Raw genomic sequence first — 20,925 nt, forward strand, 5'->3', positions numbered from 1 at the left:
TCCCAGACAAATTGAGAATAGATACTAAGGAAAGCCGCAAAATATTTACATGCCCACAGCAAGTGATGTCCTTCATAAAGTCAATTAAATGAGTAAATCATTGTGTGATGCTCTCGATGCAGCCGAGTGAGACTGACTCACTGAACATTCACTTGAACGTCCATGGAAACTGAATGCCTTTTTTGTTTCTTTTTGTGCTGGTTCTGCCTACTGGCTGGAGTTTGTTTTATGGAGGAACACACCTTCGGGACAGTTATGTGGATGAATCTGCATGTTCTTTGTGCTTGTGCCTCATATTGGCTGGAGTTTGTTTTGTGGGATATTTCTTGCAAATCATTAGAGTGATTAGGGCATGTGTTACACTCACGTAATGGCCAAATGGGCCAGCTCACTGAACATTCATTTGAATGCCCGAGGAAACTGAACAGCCTTTTTTGGTTTGTTTTTTTTGTGCTGGTTCCACCTAGTGACTGGTGCTTGTTTTATGGAGGAACACACCTTCGGGACAGTTTTGTGGATGAATCTGCACATTCATTGTTCTTATGCCTCATATTGGCTGGAGTTTGTTTTATAGATTATTTTCTGTTGTGTAATTCTGTCACACAAAAAGTGTACAGAAACACCAAACTTGAGCAATCCGATGGCAAATGTGTTGCTGGGGTTCTCATAGGCGTACATGGACAGTTTAGAAAGATGGATCCCAGTTGGCACTGCCATGTGCAGGGTTAATGCACATGTTTCTTTTGTTATGGGGGAAGATCTTAGTCCCTCATTTCATCTGTTGTTGATCGTTCAATTGGAAAAAATTTATTCTCAGATCACGCCCTGGTGAGTTTAGAGGTGTTGCCACATACAGAGAAAAATAAATCATATAGTTGGTGCTTTAACATATCCCTTTTGCAAACTCCTGAATTTTAACAAATGCTAAAGGCTGAAATCAATGTCTATATGGAGACCATCTGGACCTTAGTATCCTCTGTTGGCATGGCTTGGGAGGCACTTAAGGCAGTTCTTAGGGGCCGGATCATACAGTATGCCTCATTCATAAAAAAATCCAAAGCACAAGAACTCGTGGAGTTGGAAGGGACTATTAAAAGTGTAGAGGCAGAGCTGAAGCACTGAATGTCATCTGATGGCCTCAGAGAATTGACTCGATTGAAATACAGATATAATTCTATTTTGTCGCGGAAGGTGGAGTTTTGGCTATTCAGGGCAGGACAGTCATATTTTGAGTCGGGGGACAAAGCTGGGAAGCATTTGGCTAGATATATAAAGCAGAGTGATTCTTTTTCTATTTTGTATTAAACAGGAAGTTATTGCCCCTATGTCACCATTGCAAAGCCTTTCCATCAAACTAATCAGAGAAGTTAAATTACACCCCGTTATGTCCCATTTGCAGTTGGTATGGACAAAAGTGTCCAGAGTGTTTAATTCAGAAATGTATTTAAATGTTGCCTCCAGCATATGGCAGAACCCAAAATTATATATTAATAAATTCCCTTTCTGCTGCTCAGAGTGGATTGTGAGGGAGGTTAATACGTTCGGTGACCTATATGAGAGCGGAGTTTTGTGATCTTTTGAAAATTTGGTTCAACATTTTGGGATTCCCAGATCTCAGTTTTATAGGTATTTACAGCTGTGCCACCTGCTCTGTATTATTTTGGGGAGTAACATACACCCCCTAAAGCGGCACACTCTGGGAGTTGTGATTAATGCTTTTGGAAAAGGTCATGAGGCATCAGTGTATTACTCCCTGTTAATTCAGTCTGGGAGATGGACCTTTAACTTCTATCAAGAGATTATGGGAGAAAGATTTCAACTTGGTATTGGAGGGGCCCCCTAGGGGGTAGCTAGGATTAGAACAACTTCAAGTCTGCATCTAGAGATGCAAGGGTGCACATTATGCAATTCAAGATTTTACATAGATTGGATAGGCTTGGTCTTAACATGAAATAACCTATCATGAAGAGTCACATAATCCATTTTTTAGGGTGGCTGAGAGATAAAATAGGGTCTAAAATTGCCTTTGAGTAGCATTGATTAAATGTAAAAGGACAAATTGATAATAACTAAGACACTTGTACACATCTAATCTACAGGTTTCTGTTGGTAAATATGTTCAGCTCATGTACCAGGTGTTTGATAGTTTAATGTGATCTTAATCACATGATCTGGAAAGGTTAGTTCAGTCATTACAGTAAAGCAGGGACAAAGTATGACAGGCATGTGGACGTGGTAAAAATGTTCTTTTATAATATTGTCAGGAATGGTTTAACTGGAGCAGCCTGTTCAACCTTTCCCTCAAGCAAGTATTATCGATAAAGTATGGTCACTATTCAAAACAGTCTCTTTCTCATAAGCAAAACGAATATATAGGACAAGACAGATGATTTTTCTTTTAAATATAGATATTTCACGTCTATATTTTATTAACAGAATCATTTAAATTAAACATCATGTGACAACTGCCACATCAAATATTTCAATACACAAGTATTTACAAAAACATTTACCAACCCAAGTGAAACAGCAAGGATTTTCTAAACAAAAAAGTGGGGAAAAAAGGGGAAAAGTTTGTGATAGCAAATGCCCCCACTACATACATTGGGAGAAGTCTCATTCTTGTACAGTAGTGAATTTAATTTAATTCCTACAAGAATAAAGTCTAAAAAAAAAATGTAACATGCCAACCTGGATCCAAAGCCATCGAATTACACATATGCAAATCCCTGGTGGGCACATGCCAATGTTTCTACGAAAAAAATTAAAAACAAAATAAAAAGAGGAAAGGATGCATTCTTGAAGGTCCACCTTTCAAAAGAGCATTTAAATTAAACAAAAGCTGTGGTACTTCATTCTCTTTTGCGTTAACAAAATCAAATAATTAGGATGATCATTTGGCCTTTTTAGTAAACATAAATAATGTGTTAGTAGCTCTGATCTTTGGGAATTTCCAACAAAAAGACAGATCATTTTAGTACAAAGTGTCCTGGCAACATTCCTTAAGTTGATGCCCAGTACTTCACAAACAATGCAGACAGAAACCAAAAGCCAGCTTGCTATCTAGTGAACTGATTCATTTATAGTAAACAGAAACGCTCCTTTTCTTTGAGAAAAAGTGTGTGTTTTATAAAAGAGAACACATCTACGTGAGCCTATATTATTGTTAGGCCACAGCTCCCATCAAAGGACTGGAAACAATATCCAAAGTCTTTTTGTGTCGCCCCTTAGAACAGGGAGAGAATATCGCTGTACAACGAAAACCTGTAAAACCAGGTATCATCACAGTCTAATACGTGACTGTAAGTCTACCATTATCATTTCTTTAGTCAATTAGAACTTAAAAAAACAAAACAAACAAACAAAAAAACACAGATTACTGCTTCTGAAAATTCACGAACCACCGAGCGCAAAAATAAATTAGTATGTGGCTGAGAAATAAATAATCAGCAATAAATAAGAAAACTTCCACTGTTTTGCAAAGAATGTAGACGTGGGATGTTTTCATTCATAAAGTGAAACTGCAGCAATCCAGGGCTAGATTTTGTGAACTCAAGTCCACATGAACCAAAACGATGCCAGGGAATCTTCTGAAGTTAGCCAAACAAAACTAATACATTAGGAAGTCCAGCAGGCAGTAACTAGAGTTTGAAATGTCCAGTGTAACAAGAAACAGTGTACAGTATGTGAAAGTCCTTTGGGATTCAAAGGCTTGGCGTGATATTGCTTTCTGCTTGCAAATCTCCAATGTCCTCCGAGTTCTCCATCATCCAAGGATGAAGAAGGATCTGCTCTAATGTTGGCCGATCCTCTGGTCTGTATGCAAGGCACCAGCGAATCAGAGACTGGCATTCTGGAACAAAACAGAATAAACATTAGTACCAAATATCAGTCAAAACATGCACATTAAAAATAAAAAAAACAGCATATACACACCAGTTTTATACTATTTATGTGTTAAGGAAACAAATAGGGTCAATTCTGATTTCATGTTGACTTTTGTATGTTTGGTAACTCACCTTTGGAGATGCGTTTAGTGAAACTCGGAGTGGCTTGTACGATGTCCCCGTCCCGCTCAAAAGGAATGTCCCCACACACCATGTCAAACAGAAGTACTCCCAGTGACCACACAGTGAGCGGACGGGCGTTGTAACGCTGCTTGAGGATCCACTCTGGAGGACTGTAAACTCTGGTACCTAGAAAAAGGGGTCACAGGCCATTAAAAAACAGTCACACCCTTGATGTACTCATGCATATACAAATACTACCAAAGAGCTTACCTTCAAAGTCAGTGTAAATGGAGTCCTTTAACAGAGCCCCAGATCCAAAGTCAATGATTTTGATGTCTCCAGTGCGGGTGTCCACCAGGATGTTCTCATCCTTGATGTCCCGGTGCACAATTCCCCTGGAGTGGCAAAACTGGAGGGCTTCGATGACCTGTTTAAGGAACCTAGAAAAACAACAAGATTCTAATTAGAATTGTACTTAATTTTCCAGTCGTTTGTAAATACTGGATTTGAAAACCCATTCAAATTCTGGTTGATTTTTACTCTGCTCTAAAATATTTTAATGCTCTTGTGTAGATCACAATTAGAAAATGTATATTTGCTATAGAAATTCCATGCATTTTCTAGTTAAATGTGACATTATCTTATTTTCTGATATTTTCAGGGTTTTCATGACCGTTTGAGCCCTGAATTTATCCATTTCAAAATTGCAAAGATTAGTCATAAGGGTCTCTTTTCTCACCTCTGTGCAATGGGTTCCTCCAGGGCCCCACGTTCAGTGATGAAGTCAAATAGATCCTGGCAGTGTTGCGGTTTCTCAAATACAATGAGGTACCCCTGACTCGGAACTTCAAACCAGTCCAACATCCTGATGATGCCTCGGTGACCCGGTACTGCCCCTGACCCACCGCCCAGAGACAGCAATAGAGCAATCTCCATGGGAACCATGTTTCCTTCACCAGGCTGTAAAGGTAATATAAGGAAATTAGAATTGGTTATAGTTTTATTCCACTTTAGCAGAACTGGTGCACGTGCTTCAGTTCTCACATGAACATGCTAACGCCATTACGATATAAGCAATGCTTTATATTTAAAAAAGTATTTAAATATTGATCTATTTCACACCAAAAGTGATCGTGTCCCTTTAGAAGACATAATTTTAAGTAGTCTGGTTGACGTTTATGCTGACTATCTGTGATTACTGGAGCTTCAAATGTCTAATCACCATACACTTGCATTTTAAGGACCTATTTCTTCAAATGTGTTCTGCTAAAGAAATAAAGTCATACACATCTGTGATGGCATGAGGGTGAGTAAATAATGAGGGCATTTTCATTTTTCAACTCTTTAAAGTATCCTTTCGTGTTCCACTAGTAAACAAAATCAAATTGAGGATGACCTCATATATTTGATCATTCCTATAAAAAAACTAAACATATGGTACAGCAGGTGCAATTTAAGGGGTTCTCCCAATTTGTTTGATTTTTATTCTAAAAAGAAAAAAGGGGAAGTACATGTGTGTGGGTGCCTAAGGCCTAAAAGTACTTTTGAAACCAAATATATCATTTTTATTGGATCTACTGCTATCAAACTAGTCTTTGTGACACTTTAGGGAAACTACACTGAGTTCCCCTTTGAGCTGTTTTGACAAATCCGAAGCGTCATCACTACCTACGTCACTTTCTGTATTCGACGAGGCACTTCCGGTAAAAACCAAAACAATCGGTAGAGGGCGATATTTTCCATGTTTCGAGGACTTTAGTATTTTCTATATCTACAATAATGCACCAGACGAATCTTAAAGCAAAGTAAAAACGAATTAATGTTATTTTAATTACAATTCCTTCCTTGGAAGACGATAATAATAACGGAATATTTTCCAAAAGTTTCAATAAAATATTACTCACCAGTCTTGCCCACTGTTGAACTCTGTCACAGGATATTTGTTTAATGGCCACCTAAAATGATAATGCAAATAATTCAGTATCGCCCCTTTTAGTTAAAGCGTTTTCATTAGGCTTCAGTCATATTTGTATATGGTTTTATATCATTAATTACCTGTTGTCCGTCTGAAATGCGCTGTCCGGCGAAAACGGAGCCGAAACCACCACTTCCCAGAAGCGCTCCAAACTTGAACTGCTTTTCAAATGGCTCTTTAACTAAAAAAATAAATAAATGAGAAAATCGTGTTAAACCATAAAACTGCACTTTAGAAAATCAAGAATACATTTTTCTGAATCTGGAGTATTATAATGATAAACAGAAAACGCTGTGCAATGTGTTGATATGGTTTAAATTTTAATTTGAATAAGTTTTAAAGCCATTTCAGCCATATCCACACGAATAAATATGTAAAAAAAGATGTGTTAGTTCGGTAGTTATCTGAAAGATCTTACCATGTTTCGCCTTCACGTCTTCCAGATGATCCAATCGCAAGTCAACAATACGTTTGTCCAACATTTTCAAAACAAGAATAACAACTGAAAATACAACGAAATAATAATTTAAGCAGGCACGGTAAACTGCCTCAGAATACGTCCATATCTGCTATTGATTGGCGTTGTCCGTTGACTCAAAATCCGCCGTTTCAGTGAGCGTCTACGCGACGTCTCCCTTTCCAGTCCAAACACCCGCACACGACTGAATAAACCCAGTTTGTTGATGTTTTAAGTTTACACGTGTAAACACGCCCACTCTTACAAATCCACCCAATAGCGGCCAACATGCTTGCAATGTTTTGAACTGGGAGCCAATCAGAGAGCTGAAACCTTTTAAAAAATATGAATATTAATGAGTGGTGACTAAAACTCCCAAGTAGCTCTGCCTCCTTCGCAACGTCCCTGAGAAAGAGCGCGCGCGAAGACAAAAATACTTGTGGGTTTTTTCTGCAAGCTTAAATTTTTTTTATTCACCCATGTACAATAATATTTACAGGTGTGTACCTTATATACCAGTCATTTAGCAATATGCGTAGGTTTTCATTTGCACATATAATACAGGGATTATTTTATTCCAGTTTTAAGGGCAAAATGAGTCATTCTCCTGTATGCATCGCGCGGGGCAGTCCCAGATCATGTATTGAAAAAAAATCTAATGTGGTTTCGGTCTTCAATAATCTCTTAGTAATGTTATACCAAGTAAGACAAGACTGTTAATAGCTCAATGATAGTGTTAGATAACGCTTTTATGCATGCAGATTTCATGACTTGTTTTTATCAGAATTTTAGGTCTAATAGATCGTTTAAGATCCTAAACTGGGTGCAGATTTCGGCATTGCATGCTAGTTGCAAGACCTTTCCAGTCAAAAGTTTAGACAACGTCTTATTTTTTATTATAATTTTCCACATTTTGCATAACATAAAATCATTAAAACTATGATATAATACAAATGGAAGTTTAGAAACTCAAAATGTTCCTGTATTTTAGAAGGACCCAGCTCTTTTCTTGTAATCACCTTTGCCTAGAATCCAGCTCTGTCTGCACACTCAGGGCATTCTCAACAAATATTCAGGCACAATTGATATTTGCATAAGCCTTTAGTTTAAAAGGTTCAGTCAAGTGTGTTCAAACCTTTGACTGGTAGTGTATACTGTATGTAGGCTTTATTATTAGGTACTGTTTGTGATACACGTGGCACAAAGAAAAGATGGCAACAAAGATTAACATTTCTTCAGAAAGTTCTCTTTTTTTTTTATTCCAAGAAAAAGAGCATTTTCATCCCAAACAATAAAATAAAATAAAACAAGATTATATTAATCAATTATTATGAGGATAAAGTATGACTTTTTTTCCCCCCCCCAATAACTTTTTCTGGGTATTCTATAATGATATCAGTTGTTTATTTTCACATGCACCTAAAGAAGTCCAATGATGGTGTGAATGTCGTAAGAAATAAAGGAGTGGTTAGGCGAGTTTCACAACAATGGGCCGTTGCGACTGGATGGCTCGGGCCAGTGATGCATGGATGGTTGGTCAGGTAGGTGAAGGGAGAAGGAAAAGTGAATTGCATGATGGTGGAGAGGATGTGATTGGTGTGATCCCCATGTATCTGCCTCCATCTTGGTGGGTGCAGATTATGCCTTCAAAAACTCCTTTATCAACTACTGTCCGGGGAGGGTTCTCTATGTGTGGCGTTTTTCTTCATGCTATCGAGGTATTCCTGTTGTGACACGGCCAAAACTGAGGCCAATATCTCATCGTCTTCCCAGTCTGTTAGACCTATTGCAAAACAAGAGAGAAACAACACATGATATAACAGTTCAGCCAAAAAGAAAATGAACATTAGGTCATCATTCACTTACCTTGTGTTATTTCAAACATTCTTTTTTCCCTGGAAAACGAAATTAGATATTAGACAGAATGTTAGACTCCGTCACCATTGACTTTCTATAAAAAATTCCATACAATGCAAGTGAATGGTGACTAAGGCTAACATTCTGCTTAAAGGGATAGTTCACCCAAAAAATTAAAATTCTTTAATTTCCCAGGTGTGTATGACTTTCTTCCTTCAGCAGAACACATTCGGAAAAAAAAGAGAAAAATATCTCAGCTCAGTAGGTCCTTTTAATGCAAGTGGATGGTGATCAGACCTCCAAAAATCCAAGACAGTCAGCATAAACGACATCCATACGACTCAAGTGGTATTAGGTTAATAAATTAGGTTAATTAATGTCTTCTAAAGCAACATGATCACTTCTGGTATGAATAAGGTCAATATTTAAGTACATTTTATCGATAAAACATCACTTCCGGTTAGCAGCAGTATGCGCGTTCACATCATGACAGCGTTGAGTTCACGTGGTATCTCGTGTGACATATTCACGTTCGCATATTATGGATGTAATCTCAAGTTGAGACATCCAGTATAAGCACACAAACGCACCATTTTGAGAAAACAAACAGATACAAATACAGATCTAAAAAAACAAAACGTACTTTGTTGTAAACAGCGCTACACTTCCGTGTGTGTCACACATGCATCGGTTCTCGCGTGAACATGCTAATGCGATAACATCAGAAGCAATGCTTTATATTTAAAAAGTAATTAAATATTGACCTTTATTGCACCAAAAGCGATCATGTCCCTTTAAAAGACATACATTTACACGTCTGGTTGACCTTTATGCTGACTGTCTGTGATTACTGGAGCTTCAAAGGTCTAATCACAATCCACTTGCATTTTAAGGACCTACTGATCTCTTTTGCTATTTCTTCAAATGTGTTCTTCTAAAGAAAGAATGTTTTACACACCTGGGATGGCATGAGGGTACGTAAATGAGGAGAGCATTTTCATTTCCTTTTGTGTCATTTGTATCATATATCCATCAAAAAGAGAAACAATCCCATGAGAAGAACCATAAATATGAGCTATTCACTGTTTGCACTTTCTTAGCTTCTTAACCAAAACAAACAGATGTTCACATTAGCTGAGGTATGCTGATACTCAACAGCAATCAAGTGTATAATGGTGCATAATGAAAGTGCGTGCTGCTTTCAGGATGAGTTCTTATGCATTTCACACAGATGTACTCCACTCACATCACATTATAGATTAAGTTGACATTATTCAAGATGAGTGCAATGCATGAGGAAGGCAAAAGAGAGCCACAATAAAATGTATTTCTAGTCCCTAAATTCCTCTATAGTGACCCAGCTAGGCAAGTGGTCAAGCACAAATCTACTTCCTCACCAAAAGCAGTAGGGGACATCTCTTGCATAATGGCCCGGTAGCCCCGTGTTGGATACAGAGACACCAGAGACGATGAGGTGGGTCTGTCTGGTCCAACACAAGCCTGGTTACTGGGACCTGGAAAGCAAGATGAAGTACATATATCTTTCATTTGGAAGTAGATTGTTTGAGGTAGTTCAGAGGTTTAGTTGATCTATTTGGCTTCGTAATGGTCCACAAATAGGTTTAATTTTCATGAAGCAAAATATATTTTCTCATTTCTTTCTTTTGATTTTGTGGTGAAATATTAACCGGATAAGTTCTTGACTAATATCTGTGGACATCATGGGCCATTTACTCTATAAAGTGGCTTGCAGAGGAAATGCATCAAACAGTTACACATTGATAGTTGTAATTGCACTGTCCTTGTTATAAAACACTGATAACAGACCTGGTGCACAGGGCGACGGGGGTTTGGATATTGCGAGGGCCGCTCCGGCCGGGGAGGGGGGTTTAGCAGGCGTGTCCAAGTGCGAGGGATCAGGAATCTCTGGAGAGGGGGCGGAGCTGCGTTGCCGCGGGGATCGGGCATTCCATTCTTCCAAACCACTGGAGGCTGCAGCAGTGGCAGAGCTGCACGTAGCGCTTGCTTTACGAGGCTGGAGGAGTGTGAAAAATAAACAAGACGCGTTCATTCACAAATGATAAGGGAGCTGGCTAACTTTTGCTTTTGATTTTGTCATTCGAAGCAGTAAATATTATTTTGTAACACCTTATACCAATAAATTACACCTTGTAATCCCAATATCAGTCAAAAGTTTGGACACACTTAATTGAATTCATGTTTATTTTGATCTAAAGGCTTATGCTTAAATGCTGGAAATTAGGTTTGTAGACAAAAATGAATGTACTTATGAATTTGAATTATTGATAAGCAGCCTCCAGCAAAAATAGGAACCCTTATAAAAATTGAGCGTTCACTGCAAATTTGCCGCAAACATAATTTGCAAACTGTCCATTGTTACCAAAGATTTGCCAAAGAGCTGCAAACTGCTGGCAAACATTAGCGGCAAATCACAAGCTCATTTGCATGTGAAAATAATGAGCTGCAAATTTGCGGATAGTTCAAACGGATTAAAAAGTGCCCCAGGATGCACCTCATGAAGTTGTTTGAGAGAGAATGCCAAGAGTGTGAAGAAGCTAAAATAAGAGTTTGGATTTGTTGAACATTTTTGTGGTCACTACATAATTCCCGTACTTCTATGTTATTTTTTCATGACTTTAACTTTTATTCTAAACACCGAAAAATAGAGTATTTGTTCCAATTTTGGATTGGAAGTGGTGTTACATTTTTTGTGTTTGTTTGGTTAGAAAATATGACAATACTCAATTCAGAAGCACAATTCAAGCTAAAGACTGATTTAAAAGAAGGTCTGCTGTTTCTCTGAAGAAGGGTCTTCACAGATGGTATAAGTGTGAAAACGCAAACCACACGGCATGCACGTTTAAGCATTACAAGTTAGATATGTGTTACTTTCGGAAGCAATAACCCAAGTAGCTCAAATACATCTTATGGATTTGTTTCTTTTTTTTGGACCCCATCAATTTTCTTTCATTCTTTTAAAAGTGTAATTTTCTCTTTTAAAATACCTGCTCTTATCCCAGCTTAATATGCAAAAACAACTAGAAGTCAGCCATTCATAGGTTGACCAAGCCCTAATGCCTGTTATTTATCTTTTAAATCATACATTTTGATTTTGTTCACTAAGCAAAATCAAATTATTTTTGCGTACCCCCCGGGAACCAGCTCAAGTAACCCTGGTTGGGAATCAGTGAACTAATGGACTACAACTAACTAATCTTGTTTTGGAATGCAATTTGTTTTTATTCTCTTAAGAATGTAAATAAAGATTCTGATTGTACGATATGTGCTAGGTCTTTCAGAGGATGAGCATTTAAAACAGGCTGGTCAAAATAACATCTGCTGGTGTTTCCACACCTGACGCGCCCGTTTCTCCTGGTCTCGAAGCCACTGTAGGTAAGATTCTCTTGCCACTTGCTCCTCTATGGCTTCATTGGTGGCCTCCCAATCTGTGGCCCTCTTCTTGTCCTCAAGCATCTGTTGCTCAATCCAGGATTCCTCTGATGTTTTAATGGCATTCTTCATAAGTGACTGGTCAGCAAACTGCTTGGAGAGCAAGACAGAGAGATGTTAAAGGTCATAGTGTCGCCCCTCAGGTGATAGGTGAGAATGCTTTGTGTTCAAGCACTTGTATCTTGTGGGAAGAGCAAAACATTGTTGAGCAAAATGCAAATTGAGCAATCAATCTTATTTAAGAGACACTTTGACAGATATTCTACTTGTTCTTTATCAAGGGGACATGTTCTAACCTGGCACATGGCAAGCAATTTGTCTGTCGACACTGAATGCAAAACCGCTGTTCGACGTGACACAATCATAATCATTCAGAATATATTTGCAATTTACATTTATGCATTTGACAGATGCTTTTATCCAAAGCGACTTACAGTGCTCCTTATTACAGGGACAATCCCCCCGCAGCAACCTGGAGTTAAGGACACAATGGTGGTGGCTGTGGGGATCGAACCGACAACCTTCTGCTTACCAGCTCAGTGCTTTAGCCCACTACGCCACCACCACTCCACAATTTAATCTAAAGTTGTATTGAGCCGAACTTCAGAAGTCTGAAATGTTTGGGTGATAACAGTGTAACATCATTTGGGCTGTTTGTGTATTTTTCTCTTGTTATTGTCATTGTCTTGTTTTCGATCTGTGGGAGATGACACAGATGTGGACTACACATCCTTAGCTGTAGAACAGTGTGGTCATGTCCACTCAGACTGTTACACTACTAAACTAACTGGACGTAATATGGAACTCTTGGACAATAACACTTGTAGTCACACGTCAAATACCAGAAATATACACTCGTTGGTACACTCATGGTCAGTGAGCTATCATCTCTTGAGTATTTTATCGTTTTACTCTGGGAATCATCACTGTAGCAATAAAATTCACCCCACAGGCATTTGAATTTGCCTACGTAAATTTACACTGCAGTTGAATGCAGCCCAATACATTTTTTTCTCACGTGTGACACAATAGCCCTGTTCCGAAACCTATTGAGTGTGCAGTATCTATGTAGAGCATTCCAGATCAGTCATGATGGCTAGGATGGTGCCATAAAAGGCATAAAATGGCAGAAGCCATCTCACTAGGTTTTGGAACAGACTCAATGTGTATAGCAAAAATGACACAGAATCTGACATTTATAATTCCAATCCGGGCCACTTTCATATGAGGAAATAAATCGGTTACATATCTGATTTTGTGCAACAGACTTCAGTGTGAAAAGTCAGGTCGGAATTCATAATTTGTTTTACATCAATCTAACTCGACATTCGTCATTGATGGAGGTGAGGCATTAGACCTCATAAATTCATGGAGCGCCTTATATGATAAGAAATCAACTTTTTGTTTTTAAATCTCATCTTAAAATGTATTATTTCAGAAAAGATTTTACTTAATTGCTTTATTTTTTGGTTTATAATAAGTATTCATTTGATAAACATGTTTATATGTAGATTTTAATCTTTTTTATATATCTTTGATTTTTCCTATATGAAGCAGCTTGAGAAACTACCTTTAAAAGTGCATAATAAAAGTTGACATTATTATTATTATTATTAGAAATAATTTATTAAAAACACAATTTACATTTCAGTAAAATATTTTATACATCATATAGACTATATAAAGAATGAAATATTTTACTAAAATGCAATTTTGATGGTTTATATTTAAACTTGAATTATTGATATACATGTTTATATTGTGTAAATTGTATTCTTTTACTTTATTATATATATATATATATATATATATATATATATATATATATATATATATATATATATATATATTATGTTAATCACCTTTCTATAAAAATATTGTTTTAATAAATATATATATTTTTACATAGTGCCTTTAAAGGCATCTTACTATCAAAGGTAACTTATATTAATTATTATTAAATACATTAATTCAAAAATTGTCTCCTCCCCTTTCCTCCCCAATTTGGCATGCCCAATTCCCAATGTGCTCTAGGGGCTCAAAAGATCTAATTCGAACAGATATTCAGAATGGGGCACTTTGCGTATGAGACACAAACTCTATCATTTTGGACAATGTTTTCTCTTAACAGCCCACAAACAAAGAGACCACAATGTTTCCCACATTTCGCTCTAAAGAACATGTTTTGTTCCAGCCACTTGGCCAGTTTTTAATTGGGCGGCAGTGTATTAAAATGAAAATAACACAAAACTATTGATCGATACGCTGCTAAAAGCGTAATTATGGAAATAATCACATTGGCGTTCCCCCTTAGTCACAAATTAGTCCGAGTTCCCAGTACACAATCACCATGGCTCTATTTTTAATAGGTAGGCATGATGTGCCTTTGATGCTTAAATTATCACAAGGTATTTGGCACTTAAACAAAACAGTGTGCTGTTAATAGGGTTCCCCCAAAACCACAGACATGTGGAATGTCCCCCCTCTCCAGGCAGGGCAGTCTGGGAAACGGGACACTGCAGGTCACACTTTGTCATCTCTTTGTGGCTTTGATGACGATCGTCGTCAAATTCCACATATTCTGCAAACATGGATCAGCTGACTTACTTAACTAGACAAGATTTTCAATGGACTTCCCAATTCACAAAACCACGATGACTTTGCTACACATTCCAGAGCAAGTAATATTGAACATTGCAACAGGCAACGTACCAGTAATGTTCTGTAATATATGTAAACTTGTCATAAAACACTTGTTCTACTGAATTGATGTACAGGTAAATGGAGGTGTACATGAAAGAATACACATAGACAGTGGTAACACCAAAGTGTTTGGAATCAGTCGACCTTGGAGCGGTCAACAAGGGCAAATGAACACATTTAACACTACAGTCACAAACAATCGCCTGCTATTCTCACTTTAATTACACTTAAAGACGTCTTCAGTAATCGGTCACAAAAAGTGTTATTGTAAAATCTTACATTGATAATAGAGTAAAAACAAATTCTTAGATTTTTTTTAATAGTACATTTTAAAAAGAAACACAGTCTGGCTTAAATAAAATGGATATGGATTTCATTCTTAAAAAGTTGAATACAATTATTTTTTTTCTTTCATGTTATTTTACTTAAAGGGGTCAAGATATGAAGAACTAAATTTTCCTTGATATTTTCACATGTAAGAGTTTATTGTGATACAAAAACATACTGTAAGTTTCCCCACTGTGAAAAGAGCCTTTGTTGAACCCAAGCTGCCAAAACGCATCTGAATGACCTCCTTGCTTCAGTGAGTTTTATTTGCAGGATTGGAAATATTGTATCTTGTTTTATTAAATGCTGCCAGGAGACATCGCAGATTAAGTGTAATATCTGGTATAATGATGCCCACACGCCACTAGCCTCCACATTCCTGGGAGCGCCCACTCTCAAAACTGTTTTGGCAGATTGTGAGGACCCACTTTATTGGCCAGCTGTGGGTTAAACACTTTCGAAAGTGAAGCGCTATGTTCGAAGAATTGAATGCCAAGGTCGGACCTTTCATTGGGCCAGTCATATCAAGCTATCGCACACATAACACATGCACGAATGGTCAAAACACGTAATTGTTTTGCAAATAATCTGTTTCCATCACCTTAATAAGCATTTTAACTAATGGGAAACGCTAGAAAATCCACCTCCTCCTAGCACATTAAATATTATGCAAATTTAGAAAATGTATATGCAGATCAAGCATTTCCATTCAGGATTTCTTATGCACAATTTCAAAATGCGCATAAAAATAGTTGGATGGAAACCCAGCTTGTGACAGCCGTAAACTAAAGGTTATAGGCTATTTAAAAAATGGAGGAGCCATTCAATATATCCCACCCCAAATGCTTGTTTCAACAGGAAATACATAATCAACACAGGGGCAAAAACTACGTTTTTCACGTATAATTATGTATGTTAAAAACATTTAATATAAAGGCAGCTCCAGGTACCCACCCCTGGTTTAAAGGCAGGAAGTCCGAGCCCAACTCCAATCGTGGCTTTGTTTGGATTCACCACAGAGTTGTAGTGAATGTTTCCATGGTAACTAACTCTGATTGGTTCATCATTATTTTGGTGGATGCCATGGAACGTATTGATTGGTTCTAAAAACAAAAAAGGAAATAAACATTATTTATAAATATATATGCAGATATGCAATAAGATATGCAGGTTTCAATACAAATTAGTAAAGCAATTGCAATGTAAACTAGTGGTATACAGTTACATCTTATTGACAATAATGCAAACTGGGCTTTGTACTCTGCTCACCTGTGCCATACTGATAAACCTCCACTGGGCGATTGTACATCTCCGCCATGGCTTGCATTTCAATATGGTTCCCATGGCAATTGTTCTTCCTCTTTCTGTTGATGTATGTAGTGAAGTCCTCTGTCACATAGTTCGAGAAGTAGTCTGCGTTTTTCATCTATAAGTGAAATTATTAATCCATAGAGGAATTTGAGTCACCATACATGAATCAAAGAAATACAGAATATGAATGAAAGTAATACAAATGTTTACATTTTTGTTTTAGACTCAAAGAATAGAACAGCACACATACCAAGTAATCCATGCAATGTTTGCGAACGACTTCGTGCATATCTTGGTCTCCGTAAACCTGATCGGCTGCAGAAAGAAGGTAAAACCAAAGTATTTCTGAGTAAGTTTCTTTCAAAGCAGCTAAGAAAAGTTCATGTTTTAATTGCATTTGGCGTTTTGCGTATAATTGATTTACTTTTTTACGTCTTTAACTTGAGACCATAAAAATAATATAGAATTGAGTTGTGTACAAATATGCACAATATTACCTTTGTATCCATTCAACATTTCATGGCTGTTAAGAACATTTAATGTTTTTACCCTTTTCACATTTTCAGGTATAGTGGTTTAATGGGAGACAGCAAATATTTTGGGAATCCATTTGCTCCAACAGCAAAAGAAAAAAATTTACTATTGTGTATCCACAACTTTCCAAAAGAAGAAAAAATAGGGAGATTGCAGCTATTAGAAGACAAAAAGATGGAAGCAGTTGAATTTGAAAAACCATCACATCACTGTTTCAAGCTGTTTATTAATTCAAAGGTAATATATATAATGTTATAATTTAACATTAAATAATAATTATTATTTTTTTTTTTTTTTAATTCCCTATTTACGCAGCATTTATGTCAGAAATGCATCATTATTGCCTGTGAAAAGGGTCTATTGTATTTATTCAAGTCTAACTTTGGACTAAAACAATAAATAACTTATTTAAATTACTAGGGTTGCCAATATAAACAAATGATCAGTGCAAACATTTATTTCAGGCCAAATCAAGAGCATTTTGTTTTTATTGCATTTTATTATTTAATTGCATTTATGATTTAATTTTAGAACATAAAAAAAGAATTGCATTACACAACTATGAAAAAAGCTTAATGCATTGAAAGACAAAAGGGTGCATTGCAAAAAAGCATTATGTTAGTCATCAGAACTATTTGTTACAGTTGCATGAAATTTGCATGTAGTTCTTTCTTTAAACATTAAAATGATAGTGTACAAGCAATTAATTAGTAATCCTAACAGCCTGGCAATAGGCAAATTTGTCATGCATGCATGCAAGACTGCACGAACCGCTCTGCAAGCGATGCTTTTGGCGGGCTTTATCATGCTCATTTATGTGCCAACATGTGACTCAAAATAAGACTTGTGGCCCAAAAAAATGTTGCAGATGTAAACAAACGAGCGCATGAGCTTCTTTCGGAGGCCTTCCGAAAGCGGCGATATGCAAATGAGCTCCAGCCTCAGAGAGCATTCCGGCAAGTCACATGACCACTATCCGCAGAGATTCTGAGAATTTCTTACTCAATTTCCTCTTTCGCAGTACCGGCCTACTTCTGTTGTCACACTTTTAAACAGACTGAGGAAGCTGCACTTTGCCTCGTTAAAAAAGGTCTAAATGACAGATCAAACACAACAAAGCAACACAGAAGCTTTATTTAAAGACACTTGCACTTTTTTAGTTCCGCGAAGAGGCCCATGAACCTGCCTTTACGTTATCTGATACAATGGAAAAAGGTGTTTAAAGATGTTAAAGAGGAAATATTGTCTTTAGTTCAGAAACTCAGATTACAAAAAAGTCAATCAAACAATGGGTAGAAGTTTCAACTCTACACTGATTTTAAAGTTGAGAAACAAAGAATATTCTTACATAGTTGTGTCACTGCATTTTTTGTTCTTGTTTGACCAAACGTATTGGAACTAGTGGTGGTGGTGGCGTAGTGGGCTAAACCGCATAACTAGTAATCAGAAGGTAGCTGGTTCGATCCCCACGGCCACCACCATTGTGTCCTTGAGTAAGGCACTTAACTCCAGGTTGCTCCGGGGGGGTTGTCCCTGTAATAAGGGCACTGTAAGTCGCTTTGGTTAAAAGTGTCTGCCAAATGCATAAATGTAAATGTAAAGAACTATCAAAAAAGCCTTCAGGAAATGTTTTTATTGGTCTAGTGTTTCTCAACAAAAGGAATTCTTATCAGTAGCTTCAAAACCAAATTGCAGTGTTTGCAGCAACAGCCTTCCCATAGATTTAATCCGATCAAATGTCCGTCTGCAAATTAACACACTTCCAGCTCGGAGCATTCGTTTCAGCTTTTCAAACAACAATTAGAAATGCACTTAAACAACAAACAAACCTAGGGGGTCAATGTCTAACTCAAAGACAACCAAAAATTCAGACTATTGTTTGTGTCTGGAACAGAATGACTGGTACCTTCAGATCAAATTAATATCCTAAGAAAGCATAGAACGATTAGCCATTGCTGGCATGCCAAATGTAGTCTCCTTTTGTGTTCCATGAAAGGAAGTCATACAGGTTTGGAATAACATGAGTGAAAGTGAGAAATTGAGGACAGAATTTTCATTTTTGGGTGAACTCTCCCTGACATTTCAAAAGCTCACATGCAACAGGAGCACAGCTGCTGAAGGTTCGGTCTGCTTTTGGTTCCCCATTTGGCGTGTTGTTAATATTTTCCATCTTGTCTTACCCTTTCCATTCATAACACCGGAGTGTGAGTGGATAACCAGACTCATCGTCAGCGGGCGCAGCAGGGTAGTGGCAGGGAATCCCCCTCTGCCCCATTTGCATTATTCTGACTCATGTGTGATAATAAACACTACCTTAGTTACTTTCCCGATTTCAACCCAAATTTGAATAAGAAACAGCTGAACGTTAGTGCTGCTGCCACATGGGGACCAATGGTGTCTAAATGCACATGTGTTTGCTAGGTTGGAACCTTTAAAGGAATATTCCGGGTTCAATAAATGTTAAGCTCAATTGACAGCAATCAACATTATTAAAAATATTATTTAGATTCAAGGAAAAATCATGGTTGTGGTATGGCACTTACAATGGATGTGAATGGGCCAGTCCATATATACTAAAATACACATTGTTTCAAAAAGTATAGCCATAAGACATAAACATTAAACATGTTAACAGGATGTTAGTGAGCTAAAATTGCTAACTAACCATAACCATACCCACTTTGTTTTAATAAACGACGATGAGTCAAAATATTCCATGAGACGTTACGGCATGCGGAAAATCCAAGTATTGTCCTTGAGTATTAAACAAAGTAACAGCACTGTTTGGGTTACAGTCATCAATAATATCAAGAAAGGAAAAATAAGGAAAAATAGTGCTATTGTACACTATTGTTTACATTGTGTTTAGCAGTGTGGCGTATATAGACCTGTATATAATTCTCCTGGGACTTGGCATGGATCCAAAGCAAGTTTTTATGTTTTTCTTGTTATTGTTTCATGGATGCTTTTAAATTCACTGCCACTGTTCTCTCCTGGTGGTGGTTACAAATATGGTGGGTGAAACAGGTCAATGGTATATTAATATAAATGGCAGCAAACCGTAAAATATTCAGGCATCAAAATTACATCCCGTAAAGCCTGAAACATGGTCACTGTATTTTTAATTTTATAATTTCTGGTAACCACAGCTGCAGGTGTTTTACCATAAATGTAACAGATTTATTTTTGTCAACACATTGTAGCATCAACGCAGGAAGATTTGCATATTGGAGCAAATGTTTTCCCAGTATTTTATATAGTGTTCTGAGTGTTTACTAGGGTGTCGCTAGGGGGTTCTGGGTGGTTGCTAGGGAATCACTAAGCTGTTGCTTACTGCCAAGTCAACAGACAAAAGAGCCTACCCTCAAGTCTATAACATACTCTGATCCCAAGATAAGCGTATGGATCATTTCATTCTATGGAATTTTTTCACCCATTTTATTGTCCACCAGATAGAAATTGTAAGAGCAATCGCATAGAAAAGCAATAGCAAATAACCCTTTTTAATAGCAAAATAACACGTCTATTCAATAAACAAATGCGGGGCGAGTTACGTGCCTAAGTTCAATACTTACTGTAAGGGGGGGGTTTGAAAAAACCATCACAATAAGTATGAGCAATAGTAATAGTGATGCTTGCCTTCACAAAAACCACAAATAACTTATTATATGCATGATTTTTCAAGATCTAAGTGTTTTTTGGACCAAAATGGAGGATATTGAAGATGAACACCAGGGTCTCAAATTCTCAGTTTACATTCTTTTTATTGCACTGACGCTCACAGCTGTAGCACACAGTCTCTTTCTAAACAGAGACATTACTGGGTTTCAATTGCCGGGAACACACAAAAAGCCCACCGCAATGATACCGCACAAAAACACAGACTTAAACATCTCGTCGGCCTGCAATAGTACATTTCTCAACACCAAATGTGGCCAGTTGACCTTTGCGCTGCCAGCGGACACATTGATGAGAAGAGACCGGAATTTTTAAAAAAGCGGAAGAGAGAAATTTCACTGGGTAGGTCTACCATGAAAAGCCGATAGTGCTGATACAATTCATGAGAAAAGAGAAGAGCAAAGAGCCACCAAGCAAAAGCAAAACCACAAGCATGCTTCCACTAATGCAGGCCACAGATAGTGTCTCGATGGCAACCAGTGAGCGTGGTTCTAAGAAAGGGGCGGGCCAAGCTTTCATTTACAGAAGTGAGGAGAATGAGCCCTGCCCTTGAGATCTGGGGGCCATCGATAAGGTTTATCCTGAGAAAGCAGGGGCACTGC

At 37.5% G+C, this 20,925-nt stretch overlaps 2 protein-coding genes across 3 annotated transcripts in view; both read right to left on the bottom strand.

Annotated features, from left to right (window-relative positions):
• Positions 1-2,420: 2,420 nt before the first annotated feature.
• Positions 2,421-6,636, bottom strand: LOC127630921 (serine/threonine-protein kinase pim-2-like). The gene is made up of 7 exons (XM_052108802.1): positions 6,404-6,636; positions 6,066-6,166; positions 5,915-5,965; positions 4,750-4,970; positions 4,281-4,450; positions 4,020-4,196; positions 2,421-3,853 (listed from the first exon to the last, which is right to left on the bottom strand). The coding sequence occupies exons 1-7, from the start codon at positions 6,465-6,467 to the stop codon at positions 3,705-3,707; spliced, it is 933 nt and encodes a 310-aa protein (XP_051964762.1). The 5' UTR covers positions 6,468-6,636; the 3' UTR covers positions 2,421-3,704.
• Positions 6,637-7,684: 1,048 nt separating this feature from the next.
• LOC127630912 (OTU domain-containing protein 5-A) overlaps positions 7,685-20,925 on the bottom strand; it is a 34,101-nt gene continuing 20,860 nt past the window's right edge. The window contains exons 3-9 of one of the 2 annotated variants that reach the window (XM_052108774.1): positions 16,362-16,426; positions 16,070-16,226; positions 15,755-15,903; positions 11,675-11,860; positions 10,127-10,334; positions 9,697-9,813; positions 7,685-8,225 (exon numbers count right to left, since the gene is read on the bottom strand). In XM_052108774.1, the coding sequence (XP_051964734.1) occupies positions 8,104-8,225; positions 9,697-9,813; positions 10,127-10,334; positions 11,675-11,860; positions 15,755-15,903; positions 16,070-16,226; positions 16,362-16,426 (1,004 nt within the window). In that variant the 3' untranslated portion in view covers positions 7,685-8,103. Of the gene's footprint in view, positions 8,226-8,306; positions 8,338-9,696; positions 9,814-10,126; positions 10,335-11,674; positions 11,861-15,754; positions 15,904-16,069; positions 16,227-16,361; positions 16,427-20,925 lie in introns of those variants that run through there. The other variant, XM_052108775.1, reaches the window with a different exon arrangement.

Source organism: Xyrauchen texanus, chromosome 37, assembly GCF_025860055.1.
Source record: "Xyrauchen texanus isolate HMW12.3.18 chromosome 37, RBS_HiC_50CHRs, whole genome shotgun sequence".
NCBI lineage: Eukaryota > Metazoa > Chordata > Actinopteri > Cypriniformes > Catostomidae > Xyrauchen > Xyrauchen texanus.

Bases quoted from the DNA above. Each gene is read 5' to 3' on its own strand.
- LOC127630921 (XM_052108802.1), bottom strand. From the start codon at position 6,467: ATGTTGGACAAACGTATTGTTGACTTGCGATTGGATCATCTGGAAGAC. The intron at 5,966-6,065 runs GTAATTAATGAT...TTATCATTTTAG, and splicing joins GCATTTCAGACGGACAACAG to GTGGCCATTAAACAAATATC. The intron at 3,854-4,019 runs GTGAGTTACCAA...GTTTTGTTCCAG, and splicing joins CACTAAACGCATCTCCAAAG to AATGCCAGTCTCTGATTCGC.